The sequence below is a fragment of the Erpetoichthys calabaricus genome, chromosome 8 (assembly GCF_900747795.2).
Source record: "Erpetoichthys calabaricus chromosome 8, fErpCal1.3, whole genome shotgun sequence".
Lineage (NCBI taxonomy): Eukaryota > Metazoa > Chordata > Cladistia > Polypteriformes > Polypteridae > Erpetoichthys > Erpetoichthys calabaricus.
In genome coordinates this window covers 187,751,513-187,779,033 of record NC_041401.2, presented here as the reverse complement: position 1 = coordinate 187,779,033, position 27,521 = coordinate 187,751,513, and the positions used below count along the sequence as shown (strand labels likewise).

Here is a 27,521-nt window from a genome sequence, read left to right as displayed (position 1 = left end):
CTGTATCTGATCGTGTTCAGCTCTGACGGGAGAGCGTCCCCCGCGTAGGGAGAAAAGCACGTGGCTGTGATATCTCTGGCAGTCAGCAGCTACCCTCTACAACACACGTAGCTCTGATCTCTCTCTCAAAAACGTCAAACGCTACTCCTTAACAATCTCTAGATGATGATGTCTGCTGAACAAACAGGTGTCGCAAGTTAAGTGGAAGCGAGGTGCGCTCCAACATGTGGCGAGAGGTAGAGCTACTCGAACGGAGGCTGGCACTCCTTTTATGCTGCACCTGGGAGTAATCCAGATGGCATGTTGGCGAGGTCTGGAAACACTCCCAGGTGTGGTGAAAGCCCCACAAAGTAGGGCTCTGCAGCTCCCTCTGGCGGCAACCACGGCACCTGACAGGGCTGAATTACAGAACTCCAATATCCATGATGTCCTGTGGGAAACGTGGGGTTGCCATCTAGTGCTCTGGGTTAAGGTAGTGTCCTGTACTGTATAGGTCCGCTCCCCAGGTCCTTCCATTATGGTGCCGTCCCAGCCGGGAAAGGGCCCTGGCCATCTGTCACAATAAATAGGAAAGGCACTATATAAAGGATATTGTAAATAGATGTGAAATACACTATATAAAAGATAGATGTGTAAGGTGCTATATAAAAGATAGATAGAAATAGGAAGATGTGAAAGCGCTATATGAAAGATAGATAGATAGAAAGATAGGTAGGTAGATAGGTAGATAGATGTGAAAGGCACTATAGATAGATAGATGTAATAAATAAGTTATATTTGTGGCTTGTCCCAAAGATGCAGGACCATGGAACCACTGTAGTAGTATAGTGTGGGGCAGTGTCACAGAGCAGATGCAAATTATTAATTGGAACAATTACAATTATACATTAATATGTAAATAACTCCAAGTATTTGTGGCTTGTTAAATGAATAAATTAAAAGACATTGTTGTTTGTTCTGCTGATGTAGAAACATGCACTGACAATACAGCGTAGGGAATTGATGCCAAGTACTAATCAGAACAATGGGCAGATGGATGGATAGATAGATAGATAGATAGAGAAAGGATATTATATGATAGAAAGATACATAGATACTGTAGGTAGATAGATAGATATGAAAGGCGCTATATGATAGGTAGATTGATAGATAGATAAATAGATAGATAAATATGAAGGGCGCTATATGATAGATAGATAGATTGATAGATAGATAGGAAAGGTGCTATATGATAGATATTAATTTTGGTATAGTTGGCAAGATAGATTGATAGATAAGATATGAAAGGCGCTATATTATAGATAGATAGATAGATAGATAGATAGATATGAAAGGTGCTATATGATAGATAGATATTAATTTTGGTATAGTTGACAAGATAGATAAGATATGAAAGGTGCTATATGATAGATAGATATGAAAGGCGCTATATGATAGATATTAATTTTGGTATAGTTGGCAAGATAGATAGCTATGAAAGGCGCTATATGATAGATAGATATTAATTTTGGTATAATTGGCAAGATAGATAGCTATGAAAGGTGCTATATGATAGATATTAATTTTGGTATAGTTGGCAAGATAGATAGCTATGAAAGGCGCTATATGATAGATAGATATTAATTTTGGTATAATTGGCAAGATAGATAGCTATGAAAGGCGCTATATGATAGATATTAATTTTGGTATAGTTGGCAAGATAGATAGATAGATAGAAGCCTCTTGGCTAAAGATAAAAGGAGCAGTCACTGTCCCAGTGATGGATTATGCAGACATATTGCTGTTGGTATAAAGGAGCCCCCCGTAGTGTTTCCTAACCCACTTCTGCTGAATAATTTGTCGTCTTAAAGTCCTCAGTGTTGTTGTGTCACTGAGAGGATGTGCTGCGTTGTTCATAATGGCACTCTGTTTTGTTTTCATTGTCTCCTCCACTACTACTTCCTGGGGGTCTGGATGTGGTCCTATAACTGAGCCTGCCCTTTTAATTAGCCTGCTGATTCGGTGGGCCTCTCTTGAAGTGATGTTACCAGCCCAGCACATCACACTGGACATCACAGAGTTGTAGAAGATGTGAAGGAGCTCACTACCCACATTAAAGGAATAAAAAAAAATAATCTGCTGTGGCCTTTCTCTTCTGTATTCCAAGACCAGTCCAACCTGCCATTGATGTGGACCCCCAAGTCCTTGTAGGAGTGTTTTGATGCGACCTTGCGTTCAGAGTGTTAATTATTTCAGCGTGGACCGTTTCTTTTTAAAGGACGTGTTCAGATGTTGTGTTATCAGAAGCGTAGAGCACACTGAACAGTACGGACCCCCCTAGGGGGAGGCTGCTTTTCCGGGAGGCAGTTGTTCTCCGCCTTTTAAGCCCTGCCAGACAGCCGCTCATAAGTTGACAGTAGGCATTATCTGCCAATTTGAAAGCTGTGCCCTTTTTCCTTTCTTCTGTTGATGTTTCTGCCACCCCATTATTATTGGTAATCACATCCGAGTTCGGTGTGAGTGTTAAGGGCCAATTGAGATCCTCAGTGCGGTCCGCGTTCCCACAAGCCTAATTGATTAAGCGAGTATAAGTGGAGACGGAGTGATTAACTGAGACGACGGTTTAACACATCATCTGAAGTAAAGGCTCGATAGACACACTGTTGGGAAGTTTGGAACGCTTGGAGGAGGACAAAACATACACACAATACTTATGATTGCAGAACGTGTCGTATGATTTTAAATTTCACTTTATGGTCTCTGTTTACATGCTCAGCTGAGAAAGCAATTCAAGCCCAAAACCATTTGTGAAGTTACTGAATGAAACAGGAGTATCCAAAATTTCTGATCGAGTTGGCCAAAATGTAACTGGGGGTCAGTGTGAGCTGGGAGGGAGTGTTACCCTTTTTTATTGATTCGGGGCTCTGGAAGCTCCTCTGAAGTTCACGTCAAAAATCGTCACGGTGGTCCTAAGAGTTACGCTTTGAAAGCACTTCATTTGTTTCTATGACCGCTACGAGAAAAACCCACATAGGATAAACTGTTTGTCTCGTCGTGACGTCCACTTATGCAGGATGTCCAGCTTTTTGGGGTCCCACCCCCTCCTTGTTTGGCCCATTTTGAGATTTTCGCATTGGCCGTTGCCAAGGTAACTTACCAAACTTCCACCAAAAACCTGCTGTGCGTGACGCCGTGGGGGGGGGGGTTGACCCTAAAAATGGTCATATTTATGCATTGCTTAGGCGCCCGTGTTTGGATACCTTAAACCTTTTTCTCCACCCCCCTCCATGTTTGGCCCTCAAGACCCCAAAAATATTTCATTTTTTAGGCGTGTTTTGGACCATTGCTTTTGCCGAAAATGACACCCTTTTGACGAGGAGTAAACCGCTAGGTGTCTGCAGAATAATTGATCAAAAGGACCTGAAGTTGTGCAGGTCACCTCAAGCAACCCCAGTGGGGGGACCACCCCCTTATGGTTGGGCTGTTTTGTCATTTGCATTTTATTGCTGATAAAAAGCAATTAAAAACCAAGAATACAGCTGTTTAAGATTAAAATAAGCAATAAGGGTTTGAAATCTTAATGAGCGAGACAACTAAAGTGAAGCAGAAGTGTTACTTGAGCAATAAGATAGATAGATAGATAGATAGATACTTTATTAATCCCAAGGGGAAATTCACACACTCCAGCAGCAGCATACTGATAAAAACAATATTAAATTAAAGAGTGATAGAAACACAGTGCAAGGTGGTGAGTGCCAGGCAGGTATAACAGACAATAACTTTTTATAATGTTAACGTTTACCCCCTCGGGTGGAATTGAAGAGTCGCATAGTGTGGTGGAGGAACGATCTCCTCAGTCTGTCAGTGGAGCAGGACGGTGACAGCAGTCTGTCGCTGAAGCTGCTCCTCTGTCTGGAGATGATCCTGTTCAGTGGATGCAGTGGATTCTCTCATGATTGACAGGAGTCTGCTCAGCGCCCGTCGCTCTGCCACAGATGTCAAGCTGTCCAGCTCCGTGCCTACAATAGAGCCTGCCTTCCTCACCAGTTTGTCCAGGCGTGAGGCGTCCTTCTTCTTTATGCTGCCTCCCCAGCACACCACCGTGTAGAAGAGGGCGCTCGCCACAACCGTTGATAGAACATCTCCAGCATCTTATTGCAGATGTTGAAGGATGCCAGTCTTCTAAGGAAGTATAGTCGGCTCTGTCCTCTCTTGCACAGAGCATCAGTATTGGCAGTCCAGTCCATCATCCAGCTGCACTCCCAGGTATTTATAGGTCTGTACCCTCTGCACACAGTCACCTCTGATGATCACGGGGTCCATGACGGGCCTGGTCCTCCTAATATCCACCACCAGCTCCTTGGTTTTGCTGGTGTTCAGTTGTAGGTGGTTTGAGTCGCACCATTTAACAAAGTCATTGATTAGGTCCCTATACTCCTCCTCCTACCCATTCCTGATGCAGCCCACGATAGCAGTATCGTCAGTGAACTTTTGCACGTGGCAGGACACCGAGTTGTATTGGAAGTCCGATGTATATAGGCTGAACAGGACCGGAGAAAGTACAGTCCCCTGCGGCGCTCCTGTGCTGCTGACCACAATGTCAGACCTGCAGTTCCCGAGACGCACATACTGAGGTCTGTTTGTAAGATAGTCCACGATCCATGCCACCAGGTATGAGTCTACTCCCATCTCTGTCAGCTTGTCGCTAAGGAGCAGAGGTTGGATGGTGTTGAAGGCGCTAGGGAAGTCCAGAAACATAATTCTTACAGCACCACTGCCTCTGTCCAAGTGGGAGAGGGATCGGTGTAGCATGTAGATGATGGCATCCTCCGCTCCCACCTTCTCCTTGTATGTGAACTGCAGAGGGTCGAGGGTGTGGCGGACCTGTGGCCTCAGGTGGTCAAGCAGCAGCTGCTCCATGGTCTTCATCACATGTGACGTCAGGGTGACAGTCCGGAAATCGTTCAGCTCACTAGGACGTGATACCTTTGGGACTCGGGTGATACAAGATGTTTTCCAAATCCTCGGGACTCTCCCCAGTTGCAAGCTCAGGTTGAAGATGTGCTGTAGAGGACTCCCCAGCTCCAGCGCACAGGCCTTCAGCAGTCATGGCGATACTCCATCTGGACCCACTGCTTTGCTGGCATGAAGTCTCCTCAGCTCTCCTTATGGCTACACTCCTGGATTAAGTGGTGCAAAGGCTAATTGTCCCGGAGTGAAGGAGAATAATAAAATGACAGTCCCACAGCACTCGACTCAGAAATGGACAACAAGGTATGCATGGCACACCGGCAGTGACAGCTAAAAAAAGGAAAAGGTCACCAGACTCTACAATTTTATATCTCGACCAGCCAGCGGTGTTACTGACAGCGTCGCAGTAATTTCTGAATTTTAAAACATTTCCCTCGAAGCTGGAAGCTCCATTTCTCAACATGTCTCAGGTGGTACACTTGGCTAGGGCAAGCTGCCGGCCCCCAATTAAGACTTCCACAAAGGGCATCTTTTCCTTAGAAGGGATGTCCGCTAATAGTCATCGGACCACAGGCTGCTTTTGTTGAATGTTAACACCCGGCTTTATTCAGCTGGCATCGTATGACTACGTCTTGACTCGGCAAAACAAGTTGGCTGTGGTTATTAGTAGGAAATAAAAATGAATATAAGCGGTTTGAAGGGCACCCCGGGTCATATTTCATGTTATTCTATTATATGATTTCTGTGCTGCTGGATTGTAGTCGAGTGATGTGCCATGCCAGCCATTTAGGGATGATGCAATGTTAATACATCTGATGGGCTGAAACACAACGACATCTAGCAGCAGTGACAAGTGAAGCAAATGACCGCTTTTATTGGCTAACTGAGTAGATCACAATATGCAAAGCTGAAAAGAGCATTGATATCTAAAATACTGTAATATATACGTATGTGGGAAGTCAAAATGTGAGGTTTGAATACACAATGGGAGGTCTGAAAATTGAAAGTCCACCTTATGAGAAGGACCTAGGAGTTGTAGTGGACTCGTCACCATCAATGGCCAGACAGTGTTCAGAAGTCATTAAGAAGGCTAACAGAATGTCAGGTCATATAGCACCTTGATGTGTGCAGTACAAGTCACATGAGGTTCTGCTCAGGCTTTATATGCAGAAGCCATTAAAAAGTCTAACACAATGTCAGGTTATATAGCGCCTTGATGTGTGGAGTACAAGTCACAGGAGGTTCTGCTCATGCTTTATAACACACTGGTGAGGCCTCATCTAGAGTACTGGGTGCAGTTTTGGTCTATAAAAGGACATAACAACACTAAAAGAAGTCCAGAGAAGAACATCTAGGCTGATTCAGGGCTACAGGGGATGAGTTATGAAGACAGATTGAAGGACTTCTGAGTCGTGGTGGTCTCTGCACTATCAACTGTCAGTGTTCAGAAGCCATTAAGAAGGCTAACAGAATGTCAGGTTATATAGCGCCTTGATATGTGCAGTACAAGTCACAGGAGGTTCTGCTCAGGCTTTATAACACACTGGTGAGGCCTCATCTGGAGTGCTGGTTGCAGTTTTGGTCTACATAAGGACATAACAGCACAGGAAAAAGTCCAGTGAAGAGCGACTTGACTGACCCAGGACTAAAGGGAATGAATTATGAAGAAAGAGTAAAGGATTTAGGAGTTGTAGTGAACTCGTCACTATCAACTTCCAGACAATATTCAGCAGCCATGAAGAAGGCTAACAGAATGTCAGGTTATATAGTGCCTTGATCTGTTGAGTACAAGTTACAGGAGGTTCTGCTCATGCTTTATAACACACTGGTGAGGCCTCATCTAGAGTACTGGGTGCAGTTTTGGTCTATAAAAGGACATAACACTAAAAGACAACACTAAAAGAAGTCCAGAGAAGAACATCTAGGCTGATTCAGGGCTACAGGGGATGAGTTATGAAGACAGATTGAAGGACTTCTGAGTCATGGTGGTCTCTGCACTATCAACTGTCAGTGTTCAGAAGCCATTAAGAAGGCTAACAGAATGTCAGGTTATATAGCGCCTTGATGTGTGCAGTACAAGTCACAGGAGGTTCTGCTCAGGCTTTATAACACACTGGTGAGGCCTCATCTGGAGTGCTGGTTGCAGTTTTGGTCTACATAAGGACATAACAGCACAGGAAAAAGTCCAGTGAAGAGCGACTTGACTGACCCAGGACTAAAGGGAATGAATTATGAAGAAACAGTAAAGGATTTAGGAGTTGTAGTGAACTCATCACTATCAACTTCCAGACAATATTCAGCAGCCATGAAGAAGGCTAACAGAATGTCAGGTTATATAGTGCCTTGATCTGTTGAGTACAAGTCACAGGAGGTTCTGCTCAGGCTTTATAACACACTGGTGAGGCCTCATTTGGTTGGTCTCCAGATTACTAAAACGACATAGCAGCACTAGAAAAAGTCCAGAGAAGAGCATCTAGGCAGATTCCAGGACTACAAGGGATGAGTTAAGATTAAAGACTAAATAACTTGGGAGTCGTAGTGGACTTGTCATTAACAACTGCCAGATGGTGTGCAGATGCCATTAAGAAGGCTAACAGAATGTCAGGTTATATAATGCCCTGATGTATCGAGGTTCTGCTGAAGCTTTATAACACCTCATCTGGAGTCCTGTGTACAGTTTTGGCCTCCAGGCTATAAAACGGAAATATCAGCACTAGAGAAAGTCTGGGGAAGCGCAACTAGACTGACTCCAGGGCTACAGGGGATGAGTTATTAGGAAGAATAAGAAGATCTGAGCCTTTACAGTTTAAGCAAATGGAGATGAAGAGGAGACCTGCCTGAAGTGTTTAAAATGATGAAGGGAATTAGTCCAGTGGATCTAGACGGTGACTTTAAAATGTGTTCATCAAGAACATGGGGACACAGTTAGAAACTTTAGGAAGTTTTTCATCTTCACACAGAGAACCACAGACACTTGGGATAAGTGACTGAGTAGTGTGGTGGACAGCAGGACTTTAGGGGCCTTCAAATCTCAACAGATAAGACTGTCGAGCTTTGTTAGGTTGAATGGCCTGTCCTCGTTCAGATTGTCCTAATGTTCTAATATCCTCCAGAGTGCTCTGGACCCCCAACTCATCCAAAGGTTCACCCTACAGCGAGATAAATCAAAGAGAACACAGGAGGGGCTTTAGGACGACACTGGGAATTCCTTTAAGTGGCCCATCCACAGGGCGGCATGGTGTCGCAGTGGGTAGTGCTGCTGCCTCGCAGTTGGGAGACCTGGGGACCTGGGTTCGCTTCCCCTGGTCCTCCCTGCGTGGAGTTTTCATGTTCTCCCCGTGTCTGCGTGAGTTTCCTCCGAGCCCAGAATTAGGGCGAAACACGTGTCGGGTACTCTTTGCATTATTTGACAGTAAAACTAATTCAACCATTCTATGATCTGCTTCTCGCAACTGAAAGAGGGCACCGTGGCGCATGTTAGCCGACTTGCTGACCAACCACAAGCGTTACCTGGTAGGTAACCACCCATACAATCAGATTGTGATTCAGACTACGAATGCCATCAATATATATATATATATATATATATATATATATATATATATACACACACACAGGGCGGCACGGTGGCGCAGTGGTAGCGCTGCTTCCTCGCAGTTAGGAGACACGGGTTCACTTCCCGGGTCCTCCCTGCGTGGAGTTTGCATGTTCTCCCCGTGTCTGCGTGGGTTTCCTCCCACAGTCCAAAGACATGCAGATTAGGTGGATTGGCGATTCTAAATTGGCCCTGGTGTGTGCTTGGTGTGTGGGTGTGTCCTGCGGTGGGTTGGCACCCTGCCTGGGATTGGTTCCTGCCTTGTGCCCTGTGTTGGCTGGGATTGGCTCCAGCAGACCACCGTGACCCTGTGTTCGGATTCAGCGGGTTGGAAAATGGATGGATGGATGGCCCATCCACAGCCCGGACTTGAACTTAATGACTGATCTCTGGAGAGAGACCCGACAGCAGCTGTTGACCGGTGGTCTCCATCCAACCTGACCGAGCTTGAGAGGATCTGCAGAGACGAATGGCACGAATATCCAGGTGTGCAAAGCAAACGGGACTCCAGGCTGGAATGGCTGCCAACAGTTGTGTCGATGGGATATTTCAGTTTCTTCTTTTCTTGTAATGAATTTGCAAAAATGTCAAACATCCTGCTTTCGCTCGGTCGTCGTGAGTTTTGCTTGATGAGGGAAAAGAATAAATTCAAGTGAACACAATGGGGAAAAGTGAAGCCTTTCTCCATCCACTGCACATCCCAGAAGCTACTCAGATGGTCCCTTCTTAAAAGCTAATTGGTGTTTTTTTGGGGGGGGGGGGGGGGGGGGGTTCCGTTTATTTTCCCTATCCCTTTATGCGAAAAGGTGCGTTGGCTTGTAGGAAAAGAGCGAAAGTAGATTCTCTGCAGAAATTTACATTTGAATTACAAACCTGCGGTGGATGGCTCACTTGCACAAAGCGTTTAAACCGGTCCTGCAAAGCAGAACTTGAAATTGTCAAACTGTAGCCCCCCTAAGCTTAGCTTTGCATTATTCAGTGACGCTCTATGCATTTCTAGCAACAGGGCACAAAAATAATAATGCCTAATGACTTCAAATCAGTCCCCATTTGTGGGCAAAATACAGAGCTGTTTCAATCACTGCACATGATGGCTTTTGTATTTTTAATCTTTCTCAAGAGTGTGAAAAAATGTGCTGCAATTCGGAGCCAAATGCCTCCTTCTTTATTTGCAAAATCTCCTCTTAAAGAGGGGTTTAGGCTTACAGTTTATGACACGACTCTCTTCGGGAAAAGGGGGGAAATAAGAGGCTTAGTGAAATAAATGTGTGAGGCTCTGGTTCAATTTGAAATAATTTCTACACTAATTAATTTGGAATTTCAGTGGTTGTTTTTTTTTTGGGAAAATGTAGTTTTAAGAAATCTGGAGCTTCTGTAAGAAGGAAGAGGAGCTGCTTATGAACTTTCACCCCACCGAAGAGCCTCCATATCCACTCAGTCTTCAGGGAGGAGAGGATGTAATGGTGGTCCACTGCTACAAGTACTTGGGGGGGGGGGGGGGGTCGGGGTCCACATTAATGACAGGTTGAACACAGAGGATCTATAGAAGGGGCTGGGGCAGAGCAGACTCTACTCTCTTAGGAGATGGTGTCCCTTTGATGGGGGAAGTGACATCCTTCACATCTACAAGTCTCTGACGGCCACTGTGGCATGCTGTGCTGGCAACATCACTTCAAGAGAGGACCACCGGATTAACAAGCTTATTGAAAAGAGCAGGCTCGGCTATGGGAAACTGTGGACCCCCCAGGAGGTCGTAGCAAAGAATAGAAATAAAACAAAACGGAGTGCCATTATGAACAACGCTGCACATCCTCTCTGTGACACAACAACACGGAGGACTTTCGGCTAACGAATTATTCAGGAGAAGTGCGTCAAGAACAGGGGTGGGCAAAGTCATTCCTGGAGGGCTGCAGTGGCTGCAGGTTTTTATTCCAACCCAATTGTTTAATAAAAAGCACTTCTAGCGCCTTCAACACCATCCAACCTCTGCTCCTTAGGAGCAAAGCAAATTGGGTTGGGTCCGGATGGAGTATCGCCACGACTGCTGAAGTCCTGTGTGTTGGAGCTGGGGAGTCCTCTACAGCACATCTTCAACCTGAGCTTGGAACAGGGGAGAGTCCCGAGGCTTTGGAAAACATCTTGTATCACCCGAGTCCTAAAGGTATCACGTCCTAGTGAGCTAAACGATTTCCGGCCTGTCGTTCTGACGTCACATGTGATGAAGACCATGGAGTGGCTGCTGCTTCAGCACCTAAGGCCACAGGTCCGCCACACCCTCGACCCTCTGCAGTTCACATACCAGGAGAAGGTGGGAGTGGAGGATGCCATCATCTACATGCTACACCGATCCCTCTCCCACTTGGACAGAGGCAGTGGTGCAGTAAGAATTATGTTTCTAGACTTCTCTAGCACCTTCATCACCATCCAACCTCTGCTCCTTAGGGACAAGCTGACAGAGATGGGAGTAGATTCATACCTGGTGGCATGGATTGTGGACTGTCTTACAGACAGACCTCAGTATGTGCGTCTCGGGAACTGCAGGTCTGACATTGTGGTCAGCAGCACAGGAGCGCCGCAGGGGACTGTACTTTCTCCGGTCCTGTTCAGTCTATATACATCGGACTTCCAATACAACTCGGAGTCCTGCCACATGCAAAAGTTCACTGATGACACTGCTATCATGGGCAGCATCAGGAGTGGGCAGGAGGAGGAGTATAGGGACTTAATCAAGGACTTTGTTAAATGGTGCGACTCAAACCACCTACAACTGAACACCAGTAAAACCAAGGAGCTGGTGGTGGATTTTAGGAGAACCAAGCCCCTCATGGACCCCGTGATCATCAGAGGTGACTGTGTGCAGAGGGTGCAGATCTATAAATACCTGGGAGTGCAGCTGGATGATAAACTGGACTGGACTGCCAATACTGATACTCTGTGCAAGAGAGGGCAGAGCCGATTAGGCTGATGTCCTTCAACATCTGCAATAAGATGCTGCAGATGTTCTATCAGACGGTTGTGGCGAGCGCCCTCTTCTACGCGGTGGTGTGCTGGGGAGGCAGCACAAAGAAGAGGGACGCCTCACGCCTGGACAAACTGGTGAAGGAGGCAGGCTCTATTGTAGGCATGGAGCTGGACAGTTTGACATCCGTAGCAGAGTGACGGGTGCTGAGCAGGCTCCTGTCAATCATGGAGAATCCACTGCATCCACTTAATAGTATCATCTCCAGACAGAGGAGCAGCTTCAGCGACAGACTGCTGTCACCGTCCTGCTCCACTGACAGACTGAGGAGATCGTTCCTCCCCCACACTATGCGACTCTTCAATTCCACCCGGGGGGGGGTAAACGTTAAAATTTAACATTGTACAAAGTTATTGTCTGTTATACCTGCATTGTTATCACTCTTAATTTAATATATATATTTTTTTTGTATCAGTATGCTGCTGCTGGAGTATGTGAATTTCCTCTTGGGATTAATAAAGTATCTATCTATCTATCTATCTATCTATCTATCTATCTATCTATCTATCTATCTATCTATCTATCTATCTATCTATCTATCTATCTATCTATCTATCTATCTATCTATCTATCTATCTATCTATCTATCTATCTATCTATCTATCTATCTATCTATCTATCTATCTATCTATCTATCTATCTATCTATCTTATTGCTCAAGTAACACTTCTGCTTCACTTTAGTTGTCTCGCTCATTAAGATTTCAAACTCTTATTGCTTATTTTAATCTTAAACAGCTGTATTCTTGGTTTTTAATTGCTTTTTATCAGCAATAAGATGCAAATGACAAAACAGCCTGGCATTTCTCCATTTAGCTTGTTTCCATTTGTATGTATTTATTGTGCACTATTTGGTTTAATTAAATACTTGGAAGGAAAGTGAAGAGAAAAAACTGAAGCACTGAGAATTACTCATCAGTTTTAGATTTCAAATCATTTGGATGATATCCTTAGAAAGGAAAAATAAGTGTAGGATATGAGAATGACTTGACATGGCAGAGTTAAAGCACTAACAGCTATGAAATTGAACAATTGACAAGGATTGTTTTCTAATTAAGCAACTGGGTTGGAGCAAAAACCTGTAGCCACTGCAGCCCTCCAGGACTGACTTTGCCCACCCCTGGTCAAGAAACACTATGGGGGGGGGGGGGTGCTCCTTTATACCAACAGTAGTATGAACCGAAATCACAAAATAACACTGGACAATCTGGATAACAAGCCCAACAAACTCCCCAGTCTGATTCACCTCGTTTCTTCAAAATGTCAGGTATACAGTCTAACAGAATCAGAGAGGAAGATTTCAGGGGTAATAAGCAAAGTTACTGTTCCCTTTCGGAACTGTTAAGTGATGAGTATTGCCAAGCGCTGTCCTAAGTTTTAACCAGTAAAGACCGATACTGTTTGAATGTTGATTTTAAGTGTTTTTCTTTTTTTTAGTTTTTTATCGTGGACACGCCGAACTATCGCAAGAACAAATGGGCGCACGGGCCTGGTGGACAGTGGAAGCCCTGTGATTCTAATGTTCTCTTGCTTTGTTCGCAGCGAGAGAAGCTGATACACGAGTTGGAGGAAGAAAGACGTCTGAGACTGGAAAGTGAGAAGAGACTCCGAGAGGTGACGGTGGAGTCGGAGCACAGCAGAGATCAGATGCTCTCATTGCAGCAGCGGTTTTCCAGGTAGGGTGCGACTTTGGCTTTTCCTCCACGTTTGGACCGCATGCTGGGGGGTGAACGTCGTTTCTTTCGTAGCAAAATCCTCCTTTGCGCAAACACTTGTAAAGTGTGAACTTGTAATATCACTGGTGTCTGTATTTTGTAATATGTTGTACATCACAATAGCTGGGGTTGGTCTATCCAGCAGGGGGCGCTAGCTCCCTTGTTGGAATCATTACTTTTGTAATTGCGGCGTGTTACATAACCCGAAACTATACAGGGAGTCCTCGGGTTACAACATCTCGACATACAACGTTTCGAGTTTACAACGCTCACTCCCATAAAAACTTAAAAAAATTAAGACGTGAGAAGGAATAAAGATAAGGATTTTTTTTTAACAGTAATTTTTTCTGTCACTACAGTACAGTGTACAGTACAGTATATTTATGTCCTTTTCCTCCAATGTACCCCTCAAATGAAAATACTGGGAGTTTAAAAGCATGTAGGGTGCAAATCCAGCTGGAGTTCCAATTGGTCAGTGTCATCATCACATACATGCATGTACATGCCCTAAATTATTCACGCTTGTGTGAGGCAGTTGAGGCAGTGCTGTAAAAAGTATTGTAATCATCATTATTATTGCAACCATCATTATTATCGTAACCATCATTATTATAGTAATCATCATTATTTTAACCATCATTATTATCGTAATCATCATTATCGTAATCATCATTATTATTTTCACCATCATTATTATTGTAATCATCATTATTATTGTAACCATCATTATTATCATGACCATCATTATTATAGTAATCATCATTATTATTTTAACCATCATTATTATCGTAATCATCATTATTATTTTAACCATCATTATTATCGTAATCATCATTATTATCGTAATCATCATTATTATTTTTACCATCATTATTATCGTAACCATCATTATTATTGTAATCATCATTATTATTTTTACCATCATTATTATCGTAATCATCATTATTATTGTAATCATCATTATTATTGTAACCATCATTATTATTGTAATCATCATTATTATCGTAATCATCATTATTATTTTTACCATCATTATTATCGTAACCATCATTATTATTGTAATCATCATTATTATCGTACTCATCATTATTATTGTAATCATCATTATTATCGTAATCATCATTATTATTTTTACCATCATTATTATCGTAATCATCATTATTATTGTAACCATCATTATTATCGCAATCATCATTATTATTGTAATCATCATTATTTTAACCATCATTATTATCGTAATCATCGTTATTATTGTAATCATCATTATTATTTTAACCATCGTTATTATCGTAATCATCGTTATTATCGTAACCATCATTATTATTGTAATCATCATTATTATTTTTACCATCATTATTATCGTAATCATCATTATTATTTTTACCATCATTATTATTGTAACCATCATTATTATTGTAATCATCATTATTATCGTAATCATCATTATTATTTTTACCATCATTATTATCGTAACCATCATTATTATTGTAACCATCATTATCGCAATCATCATTATTATTGTAATCATCATTATTATCGTAATCATCATTATTATTTTTACCATCATTATTATTGTAATCATCATTATTATTGTAATCATCATTATTATTGTAACCATCATTATTATCGCAATCATCATTATTATTGTAATCATCATTATTTTAACCATCATTATTATCGTAATCATCGTTATTATTGTAATCATCATTATTATTTTAACCATCGTTATTATCGTAATCATTGTTATTATTGTAACCATCATTATTATCGTAATCCTCATTATTATCGTAATCATCATTATTATTTTAACCGTTATTATTGTAATCATCATTATTATCGTAATCATTATTATTGTAATCATCATTATTATTTTAATCATCATTATTATCGCAATCATCATTATTATTGTAATCATCATTATTTTAACCATCATTATTATCGTAATCATCGTTATTATTGTAACCATCATTATTATCATAATCATCATTATTATTGTAATCATCATTATTATCAGAATCATCACCATATAGTGTACATTGGAATACATGCTTACAGTAGGCATCCATTCATCCATCCATTATCCAACCCGCTATATCCTAACTACAGGGTCACGGGGGTCTGCTGGAGCCAATCCCAGCCAGCATAGGGCACAAGGTAGAAACAAATACCCGGGCAGGGTACAGTAGGCATCTATGATGTAAATCAGGCAGGTAGCGCAGATCAGGCAGCGTCATCCCGATCCAGCATGGCTGCTAAAGCTCTGTCATGTTATTCTGACTTTGCAAGGCATCATGGGGCTCTGGGAAAAAATAAATGTTCCTCTAAGACGCCTGCATGGTGAATTTTCAGTGCTAAAGAATTTGGTGAAAAAAGTCACTGGGCGAACCCAGCAAACACTTTGTCGAATTTTTCATCAATCATCACAAGAGACAAGGAGAGATAATGAATATGGGGGACAAAAGTGACGGGAATGGAAATACAGGGGACTGGAAAACAGGAGAGGGCAAAATGGAGGTGGATGGAAGTAAAAGAAGACTTGAAGGAAGAAAGGGTCTGACTGGGGTGGAGGTGTTGGAGAAGGTTGAGCAGGTGGATCGACCCCACCTGAAAGTGGGTTAAGATGAAGAAGTAGAAGGAGGCAGTGTGGTGATTTCTGGCATATAAGGGTGGAAGCGGGTGGCAGTATAGCAGGTAAGTAATCGTATGATGATGAACAAAGTGGGCCCAAGCCACCTTGGACTGACACCTGCAATTCCCAGCCTTTATGGTTTAACGTCTCCTCGGGTGTTGCAGCGGTCTGTAGAGTTTTAAGCTAAACGCACGAGCGGTCAACTGAAATCTGTAAGTTTGGTCTTCATTACTTTTTATTTTTCTAGCTGTCACTGTGTTTTCCTTTTTGTTTTATTTAATGCATATGTTACCGGCAATGTATGAAATTGTATAGAGTGCCAAAAATTGGACGTCAAAGTATGAAATGATTAATATGTCATACATTTCCTAGGCAATTCTATGCAATGCCAAAAGACAAACCGGTAAAAATATAAAATACTCCCGTTAATGACGTTTCTTTCGACGCTCGCCTCAGACGGAGATTTCCCCATTTGCATTTCAGTGCAATTTAAAATAAAACTCTTTCCTTCCTTGTTGCAACAAGTTGGTTCATATTTTATTTTCTCTTGTTTTCCTCAATAAGAAAGTCCTATACTTTATTTTGTATTTCTTTCATTTTCATATACATCTTTTCAATCAAAACCTTTTCATGACTCTCTTTTAATACTTTGCCTAAATAGCATTTGTCATCCTATATAATGTCTAGGTATTACATACAATGCCTAGGGAAAGTATATATAATATTAAAATAATTTGGATATTTCATACTTTGCCCAAAAAAATGCCAGGCATTCTATATATTGCATAGGCGTTCTATACATCCATCCATCCATTTTCCAACCCGCTGAATCCGAACACAGGGTCACGGGGGTCTGCTGGAGCCAATCCCAGCCAACACAGGGCACAAGGCAGTAACCAATCCTGGGCAGGGTGCCAACCCACCGCAGGACACATTCTATACAATGCCTGCCTTTCATACATTGCCGATAACACATACATTTGATCAGAATGAAATAAAAGCACATTGCGCAGCCACCATCACGAGGGTCAGCGTCACGCTTTGAGTCTTATTTAACGTCTGGCTTTTGCAATACGGGTTTTAAAACTGCCATCAAAAATACAAATTCTTTCACATTTGGTCGCTATTTGCATAATGCCAGCATCTGCCACCAAGATATAGCCAGAGGCTTTATGCGTGATTTTTTATTTTTTTGGAGCAAATCGGAGATTATCCATCATGGATCTGTAGGGGTCTGACAAATGACTTGTATTGTGGTGCTCATTGAATGATATTTTCAATTTGTATCACTAACGCTGGATTGCTGGATTTCAAACATTGTATTATTTAAAGCACATGAGGGGATTCGGCTCCGGCGCTGCCCCCTCGCAGAGGCTTTACGTGATTGGAGTTAAGAGCCCCCGGCATTTAGCGTTTCTATGACTAATTCTGTCTAATGGATACTCTTGGATTTATTTTAGATGTATTATGCTTTACAAAAACACTCTGCCATTTAGAAAACAAACAAAAATGCTCACGTTGCGGTGGGGCAAGTAGAAAATTTCTTAACGCATTTAAAATTGGGGGCAATAATTGAAGAAATAAGAAAACTAACAAGGGGGGGGGGTGGGCAATGACCTGGAAAATAATAAAAGCTTGTGTTGCAGCACAAATTAGGGCTTTTTAATCCTTCTGTAGCGATTGGGTTCATTTCACAACTGTTGGAATACGCGTGCCCGCTTTGTGTCTGTGCCCCGTGCTGCTAGGAAGCAGGCCTGAAAGATGAACAAACAATTAAATCAATTATTGTGACAAAAAAAAAGTCACTGTTGACTCTTCTAGTTGTAATTAAGTAGATTTTACAATCTGTTTCTTGCATTAAAAGCTACATGGGAATTAAAACCCACGCAGTCACCTTCATTCCATCCTTGGATGTGGGTACGGACCGTTCCCTCAGGTTTTGAGGGCTGAATATTTTCTCCAAACAACTCAGTTTTCTGGAAAGCACACGAAGCAATGGTTTCACACATAAATCAACATAAAACGTCTGTTGCTACATGCCGTGGTTGCTGTTGGCGCATGTTCGGCATCTCTGGAGGCAGTGGCTGCGCAGGGGCACCTCGATGGCCAGCAGGAACTACAGGGTGGGCTGGCTGCCTTCGCACAGCAGGTAGGCGGCAGTGGCAGTAGCGGTGTGACGTAATATGGTTTGTACCTCTTGTCATCATAAGTGGTGGTCCTCCCAGGCGAACGCTACACCGATCAGGACCGATGATCAGCGACCGATCAGGCGATGCCGGTTTCTCACTTTCGTATTCGATGTCCGTCTCCTGATCACTTGCATCAAATTCCAAGTCCGACAAGTCAGAGTCCGATTCAGCGATAGTATGTAAAACGTCCATGGCGTATTTAGTCTCTCGCCAGATGTCGATGCCATTTTAGAGGTTGTTTGCTCTTCGCTACTCACGCAGGGAATCGTGATTAAATCAACAAAGCTACTTAACTGTTGTCACAAAAATGAGACATATTCAGATGAAGGTTTGGGGCAGCCACCCGTATAATCTGGTATCCTGGCTGCAAAGTCGTTTTTTTTATCAAAATAAACAGCACTGATGTGCATACAACTGAGTCCAAAACAAGACTGAGGAATTAGGAAAAAGGGCAAGACAGGAAGTGAGGTCATAAGGATCGGCCCCATGTTCTTTAGCCATTGGTTCGAGCCCGGACGTGACGTCAGAGGGGCCGGAGCCGGTAAGGTCTCCTTCCATTGGCTCGGTCCCGAAAGTGACATCAAGAGAGCCAGATGGAATCTCCTGGGAATGGTTTACAGGAAAGAGAGAAAAAGAGTCAGTGCACTCTGCCACCTCCCAGCATGCCTCAGAACTGCCGTCACTCAAGCCCTTTAGCTGCCTCCCATGCGCACGTGTGTGACACGTTCCTTCTAGCAAAGAGGGTCAAACTTAAAGGTTAAAATGAGTTTTGTCGCAGTTTACAGCTGATTACTGTCCTCTACCCCTGAATCAGCCCTGAAAGAGTTAAAGTGACAGTGACAAAAGAAGGGTCCTTTTTAATTTGTCATTAATTCTTTGGTGTGGCTTTCAGGCTGCAGGTGCTTTCCCGAGGAGGGCCGTTTATTGTTAGCATTTGTTGTGCAGACTTGACTTTGCTGAATGAAGTTATCCAGAAGAAATGTAAAGGCGCTATAGACGTGTTACAAAATGATAAATGTGACAAGTGAAAAAGAGGTGACGCGTTTTTTGATCCAGTTTTAAATTTTCCTCTCTTCTTCTGTCAAATCAAATCTCTGCTGTTTATTTTAAGTCAAGTTTTTATTGCAGTGAGCTTCGTCGGGCGGTCTGTAGACATGCAGATTAGGTGAATAGGCAATGCTGAATTGATTGGCCCTGCACCCTCTACTTGCTCGGATCGGCTCCACCTGCTTTTAGAATTAAAGGGACAGTGACAAAAGTGTGTCCCCTTAATTTTGCATTCATTCCATGGTGTGGCTTTCAGGCTGCAGGTACTTTCCCGAGGAGCGTCATTTATTGTTAACATTTGTTCTGCAGATTTGCCTTTGCTGAGTGAATTTATCCAGGAGAAAAAGTAAAGGTGCTAAAGACAAATGTAACAAGTGACAAAGAGGTGGCACGTTTTTGACCCAGTTTTAAATTTTCCTTTCTTCTGCCATCAAACCAGATTTCTGTTGTTATTTTAATTTAAGTCTGTTTTGCTGTGATTAGCCGTGTGGTGTAAGAACAAGAAAGAACACGGACGAAGTGCCGGTGCTTGTAAACCAAGTACAAAATCAGAATAGTATTGTCGTTAAAGACGTGAGATGCTCTCTATTGGGCTCCAAGATGGCGACCGCGATGGTTTTCTCTTGGGAGGACAGGAAGAGGCGGGCTCAGCTGGTCAGGAGCCAGGAGTGATGTCATTAGGGGCGTGGCCGTCAATCACTGCTTCTGCAGAGGGAGGAAGAGAAAAGGCATTAAGGCCACAGCGCCAAGCTCCTGGTTGGAGTTTAATTCCATCTACATGGGCGGAGTGGTGGCTCTGAAGCTAGGGATCTGCACAAGCAATCGGAAAGGTTGCCAGTTTGGATCCCGTAAAATGTCAAAAGGGACTCTGCTCTGTTGGGCCCTTAACCTGCAATTGCTCCGTCTCAGGTATGACGTTAATCTGCATCCATCCCTGCATGTAGGCTCCTGCAGGGAAAAACTTGGGCGTTGGTGGCAGAATTGGCACTCCAGCCACCATTAAAAACCTCACACTGTTCCAACTCCATCTGAACTAGTGTGGTGCTGAGGTATCACCCGTCGCATGGCTGCACTCCGGATCCTAATCTGGATGTGTGAGGCAGTCTGTAAACATGAAGATGAGGTGTATTGGCAATGCTTGTTGTATGTTTGTGTGTGTGTTAACCGGACGATGGACTGTCCAGGGATTGGCCTCTCACCCTGTGCTTGCAAGGATCGGCTCCACCTGCCCTGTGATTCTGTCTCTGGATAAGTGGGTTAAGAAAATGGGGGGCTCACAATGATGTTTTTATTTGTTAATCATTGATATTTGTCTGCGGTGGGCTGGCGCCCTGCCCGGGGTCTGTTTCCTGCCTTGCACCCTGTGTTGGCTGGGATTGGCTCCGGCAGACCCCCGTGACCCTGTAGTTAGGATATAGCGGGTTGGATGATGGATGGATGGATTGATATTTGTTTCTCTTCTCCGGTGTGTTTAATTTTATATGTGTGCAAATGAGTGTAAATGCTGTAAGGCTGATTTATTTACCGTTATTGTTTTATGGTTGCTATGTTTAAGTGCTCTGAGCCTATGAAGAGTGCTAAACAAGTAAAACAAATTCAATAGAAATCAATGATAAATGCTAACTTTCTTCTCCTTATTGGCTAAGTCTAGTAACCGTTAAACTTCCTTATGGAATTGTCCGTAGCTCTACAGTATGTTTGAGGTTTGGTTTCATCAGAAGATACTCCACGCTTTTTGATAATGAGGATTATCGTTGAGCTTGCAGGTGGTGACATGCAGCACCTTGGCTATGCAAAATCTGAAATGAAATGAAGACTCCGGTGGACGGCCCGGTAGTGTAGTGGGAGTGCTGCTGTTGCACAACAGAGAGGCCAGGGTTCAAGGCCTGGGTGTGGATGTGTGGAGTTTCCATGTCCAAGTGAGTTCCCTCTGGCTTATGTAGTTTCCTGCCACAAGTCCAGTTGGGGTGTGTGGGTGTTATTCCCGGCTTGCACCCAGTGCATGCTGGGATAAGCTCCTTGAGACCTTTTTATGAATAAGCAGAATTAGAAAATGAATGGATGTGCTAAACAGGACTGTGGAGTCACAAGCCATTAGTGGGTTACAGGAGTCGGTGTCGGTCAAAATGATTCAGGCTAAATGTAAATTGTAATATAATGTGTTACAATTTACAATCTCATGTATACTATTTCCATTAAGCTAATTTTTCTTCTTGCCTTTTGACAAAAAATATAGCCTACTTTTTAATCTTGCATGTATTATTTATTAAATAATATAAAAATCGGGAGTGGCCTCACCTAGAAAATCTTAGATTTTTAAAAAAAAGCTAAAAACTAATGAAAGGTTTAGCATCTAGGGTTTAAGAAAAATCTTTAATTTTGCAAAAATTCTTTGAGGCCCTTTTGTATCTAGTCTGGGGTTTTTGATGAGATTTCCCTCTCTAGTGGGGACTTGGTACTTTGGGACTCCTAGTCTCCGACACGTAAACTCAGATAGGGAAATGGTCACATGATGGGTAACATCTTAAACCTGTCACGTTGTTAACGAGAGTCACTAACCTCTGAGGGCACACCCCTAACAACATGGGGGGTGGCAACCTTAACAACGGGAAGACAAAAATAGCATTGAAAGTAATGCGAAAATGGTACAAAAGTAAATCTTAGATTAAACAAAAAAAAATCGGGAGTGGTCTCCCCTTGACTTTCTCGTATACTCAGATATGGGGATGGATAATTGAGGAGTAAATCGCAAGACAATGATTAGATTTTTATATTATGTACATTAAAGAACCATCAACAACAAATCAAATCAAATTAATAATATATCGAACATTTATTATAAATGTAAAGTTGAATAAATTGGACTCTGCAGCTGCATGAATAAAAGGTAAAGTACCACTTCTGATTAACAAAAACAGCAAAAAAGGTAATAGAAATCTACATTTTGTAACTAATTCTTGTATGTAAAATTTGGTTGACCTAAGTGAACGCATACTCAAGTTGTCATGTTACATACATACATAGAGACACACACACACACACACACACACACACACAATTTCAAAAATGGTAATTTTTCGGACTCAGGGAGGTCTAAAATGTTGAAATTCACCAAAATCTTGAAATCAAATTTTTGGACAATTAGCTAGATAGCTAGCTAGCTAGATAGATAGATAGATACTTTATTAATCCCAAGGGGAAATTCACAATTATTACAATAAAAAATTACAATACTTTCCCTACGAGAAAGTAAATCTGACTCAGGGAGGTCTAAAATATTGAAATTCATCCAAATCTCGAGATCGAATTTTTGGACGATTAAAATACTTTCCTTACGAGAAAGTAAATCTGACTCAGGGAGGTCTAAAACGTTGAAATTCATCCAAATCTTGAAATCAAATTTTTGGACGATTACAACGCTTTCCCTATGAGAAAGGTAATTGGACTCAGGGAGGTCTAAAACGTTGAGATTCATCCAAATCTTGAAATCAAATTTTTGGACAAATAGATAGATAGATATATAGATAGATACTTTATTAATCCCAAGGGGAAATTCACAATTATTACAATAAAAAATTATAATACTTTCCCTACGAGAAAGTAAATCTGACTCAGGGAGGTCTAAAATGTTGAAATTCATCCAAATCTCGAGATTGAATTTTTGGACGATTAAAATACTTTCCTTACGAGAAAGTAAATCTGACTGAGGGAGGTCTAAAACGTTGAAATTCATCCAAATCTTGAAATCAAATTTTTGGATGATTACAGTAATCCCTCGCTATATCGCGCTTCGCCTTTCGCGGCTTCACTCCATCGCGGATTTTATATGTAAGCATATTTAAATATATATCGCGGATTTTTCGCTGCTTCGCGGGTTTCTGCGGACATTGGGTCTTTTAATTTCTGGTACATGCTTCCTCAGTTGGTTTGCCCAGTTGATTTCATACAAGGGACGCTATTGGCAGATGGCTGAGAAGCTACCCAGCTTAGTTTTCTTTCTCTCTCTCTTGCGCTGACTATCTGTGATCCTGACGTAGGGGGTGTGATCAGGGGGGCTGTTCGCACATCTAGATGATATGGACGCTCGTCTAAAAATGCTGAAAGATTATCTTCACGTTGGCTACCTTCTGTGCAAGCTGCTTCCTGAAGCGACATGCTGCACAGTGCTTCGCATACTTAAAAGCTCAAAGGGCACATATTGATTTTTTTTTTCTCTCTCTCTCTCTCTCTCTCTCTGCTCCTGACGGAGGGGGTGTGAGCTGCCGCCTTCAACAGCTTTGTGCCGCGGTGCTTCGCATACTTACAAGCCAAACAGCCATATTGATTTGTTTGCTCCTTTGAAGAGGAAGATATGTTTGCATTCTTTTAATTGTGAGACAGAACTGTCATCTCTGTCTTGTCATGGAGCACAGTTTAAACTTTTGAAAAAGAGACAAATGTTTGTTTGCAGTGTTTGAATAACGTTCCTGTCTCTCTACAACCTCCTGTGTTTCTGCGCAAATCTGTGACCCAAGCATGACAATATAAAAATAACCATATAAACATATGGTTTCTACTTCGCGGATTTTCTTATTTCGCGGGTGGCTCTAGAATGCAACCCCCATGATGGAGGAGGGATTACTGTACAATGCTTTCCCTACGAGAAAGTCAAATCTGACTCAGGGAGGTCTAAAACGTTGAGATTCATCCAAATCTCGAAATCGAATTTTTGGATGATTAAAATATTTTCCCAATGATAAAGGGAATTGGACTCAGGGAGGTCTAAAATGTTGAGATTCATCAAAATCCCAAAATTGAATTTTTGGACAATTACAATACTTTTTGTATACTTTGTATATGAGAAGATAAAAAAGCCACAGCGGCATTGCAACAACCTGTAAACCCGAACATTAAGGTGCTAAAAAGCAGCCTGATGATTCTTGATGACAGTGACGAAGTGTCATGAAACTTGTATGTTGCGTGCTTTCAATCAACGTGGTAAAAAAAATTAGTCTAATTACAAATAGATGAGCTGTAGTTGGATTTGCAGGTACAATAAATTAAGGGGTCGGAGTTGATGGTATAAATAAATGGAGGCGTCAGAGTCATAGTCAGTGGTACCATAAACTGAGAAGTTGATGTTGGAATTGGTGGTACCATAAATTGAGGAGTCAGAATCGGAGTCGGTGGTACCAGACATTTTGAGGAATCAGAGGCAGTTGTACAATAAATTGAAGAATAGATGTTGAAGGTTTTGTGTACCGACTCCACAGCCCTGGAATGAATGGAATACTCCACCCAAACACTGTATTTCTCTGCGTCCTCTTGTCTTCTTGTCTAAGCTTTAGATTTGTCAAAGATTTTGATCTCCGGTTTTCGACGGATCTCAACATTTTAGGCTCCCAAATACCGTAAACATCCATATGTCTAGGATGGGTGTGTGTCCATCTCTCTGTGTGTGTGTGTGTGTGTGTCACAGTTTCTTGACGATGGTCTAGAGTTAAAACGGCTGGAAGTTGAAAATCGAAAATTAAGCTTGTTATGAGATGACGATGTGCTGATTAGTTTTTGAGCCAAATCGTGCGAGAGAAAGAGGCACTCGAGAGGAACCCTCAAATACTGTAATTCTGCAATTAACTATGAATTCTTCTCATCAATAGCTATCTCAACGACCTATTTTATGATCAGAAAGATCAGTATCAGAGCGGTAAATAATTACTGAAATGTTATAGAATAGTTTGGGTAATTCGTTTCCAAAGGTGCAAAGCCGACCGATGCTCATGTCCAAATTTTTTTGTTTTTCGATGTTACTTACACCACGTGGTTTGTAGCGATGGCTAGGAAATATTTTGAATCTCATGTTTTCATGCAAAACGAAGCTAATAAAGTTTATGTTTCGATGATAGTCGAAACAGTAAACAAAATCAAGATGTCCACGAAAAAAAAAAATCTCACGTTACTTGTGTCACGTAATCATCATGTAGTCATCCACTCAAATACTCAGAAACATACAAAAAGCAGGCATTTTTCGCTAAAATATTGTTAAATCGATAACTCTGTTAAGGCAAAAGTAGCCCACAACATGAAACCCTTTTACAAGGGGGGTCAAACGTTTGAACTGAAGACCCCCCGATACACTGGGCAAGAGTACTGTCTTCATGTCAACAGAATCGGTTACGTAATTTGTAATTTAGTTCAATTATGAGGCGATGGTCTGACGGTGGTGGGGGCGGTTGTGTGGATTGGGCTCACTGACGTCAAGTTCTTGATGGTGCCACATTCCTAATCAGCGGCTAATTCCTGCTTGTAAATGAAGTCTTTTATTCATTAGCTCTCTTGTTTGTCACCTTCTGCATTCAGAAGTCCCAGGCAGCACAAGTGCAGATAAGTATTTTTTTTTCCCCTAGCATCTTAAATTATAGGATTTTATTGAGTCTCTTCGGTTCACTGGTTTTTGCTTAAAAAGTAATTAATTCCTGTTGTTTATAAGACGTGGATGTGAATTACAATGTGCTCTCATATACTGGCATTTTCACCTGCAGCTAATTGTCAGAAACTGGTCATTTATTTATGTCTAAAGTTCCAAGTAGATTTATGTGTAAAGTTCAAGTAGATTAACTTCTAGCTGAAAGAGCTCAAATGATTCATTGAATGCCATCATGTGCACACGGAGCAGAAAAATCTAAAGGAAAGGAACACAAAAAAGAAACATAACTACGGTAATACGTATATTTACATACATAAATTGACCACTGACTTGGGCAAAATATGTTCTAAGGGCTCTATGGCACCGTAAGTGTGTTGTAAAACAATAAAATGTGAAAACGTCCAAGGGTTGTGAAAACTTGTTATAGGCACAGTAGTTGGACACAACAAAGAGAGCAAGTATGCGTTCAGCCCCCCTCTTGACAATATCTATATAAACTGTATACAGTAATCCCTCCACCATCGCGGGGGTTGCGTTCCAGAGCCACCCGCGAAATAAGAAAATCCGCGAAGTAGAAACCATATGTTTATATGGTTATTTTTATATTGTCATGCTTGGGTCACAGATTTGCGCAGAAACACAGGAGGTTGTAGAGAGACAGGAACGTTATTCAAACACTGCAAACAAACATTTGTCTCTTTTTCAAAAGTGTAAACTGTGCTCCATGACAAGACAGAGATGACAGTTCCGTCTCACAATTAAAAGAATGCAAACATATCTTCCTCTTCAAAGGAGTGCGCGTCAGGAGCAGAGCATGTCAGAGAGATAGAGAAAAGCAAACAAATCAATAGGGCTGTTTGGCTTTTAAGTATGCAAAGCACCGCGGCACAAAGCTGTCGAAGGCGGCAGCTCACACCCCCTCCGTCAGGAGCAGAGAGAGAGAGAGAGAGAGAGAGAGAGAAACAAACAATCGGAAATCAATACGTGCCCTTCGAGCTTTTAAGTATGCGAAGCACCGTGCAGCATGTCGCTTCAGGAAGCAGCTGCACAGAAGGTAGCAACGTGAAGATAATCTTTCAGCATTTTTAGACGAGCGTCCGTATCGTCTAGGTGTGCGAACAGCCCCCCTGCTCAATCCCCCTACGTCAGGATCAGAGAAAGTCAGCGCAAGAGAGAGAGAAAAGTAAGCCGGGTTAGCTTCTCATCCATCTGCCAATAGCGTCCCTTGTATGAAATCAACTGGGCAAACCAACTGAGGAAGCATGTACCAGAAATTAAAAGACCCATTGTCCGCAGAAATCCGCGAACCAGCAAAAAATCCGCGATATATATTTAAATATGCTTACATATAAAATCCGCGATGGAGTGAAGCCGCGAAAGGCGAAGCGCGATATAGCGCATATAGTGATATAGTGCAGCTGCTTCCTGAAACGACATGCTGTGCTGCACGGTGCTTCGCATACTTAAAAGCTCGAAGGGCACGTATTGATTTTTCTCTGTCTCTCTCTCTCTCTCCCTGCTCCTGACGGAGGGGGTGTGAGCTGCCGCCTTCAACAGCTTTGTGCCGCGGTGCTTCGCATACTTAAAAGAAAAAACAGCCCTATTGATCTGTTTGCTCTTCTCTCTATCTCTGTGACAGTCACTGCTCCTGACACGCACTCCTTTGAAGAGGAAGATATGTTTGCATTCTTTTAATTGTGAGACGGAACTGTCATCTCTGTCTTGTCATGGAGCACAGTTTAAACTTTTGAAAAAGAGACAAATGTTTGTTTGCAGTGTTTGAATAACGTTCCTGTCTCTCTACAACCTCCTGTGTTTCTGCGCAAATCTGTGACCCAAGCATGACAATATAAAAATAACCATATAAACATATGGTTTCTACTTCGCGGATTTTCTTATTTCGCGGGTGGCTCTGAAACACAAACCCCCCGCGATGGAGGAGGGATTACTGTATATACAGTATATATTGTGA

The 27,521-nt window shown here is 42.2% G+C and overlaps 1 protein-coding gene across 4 annotated transcripts in view; it reads left to right on the top strand.

Annotated features, from left to right (window-relative positions):
• Positions 1-27,521, top strand: part of LOC114656379 (nck-associated protein 5-like) — a 771,015-nt gene that overhangs the window by 360,627 nt on the left and 382,867 nt on the right. For all 4 annotated transcript variants that reach the window (XM_028807983.2, XM_051930744.1, XM_051930745.1 and 1 more), the window contains one exon: positions 13,106-13,239. In XM_028807983.2, the coding sequence (XP_028663816.2) occupies positions 13,106-13,239 (134 nt within the window). The remainder of the gene's footprint in view (positions 1-13,105; positions 13,240-27,521) is intronic.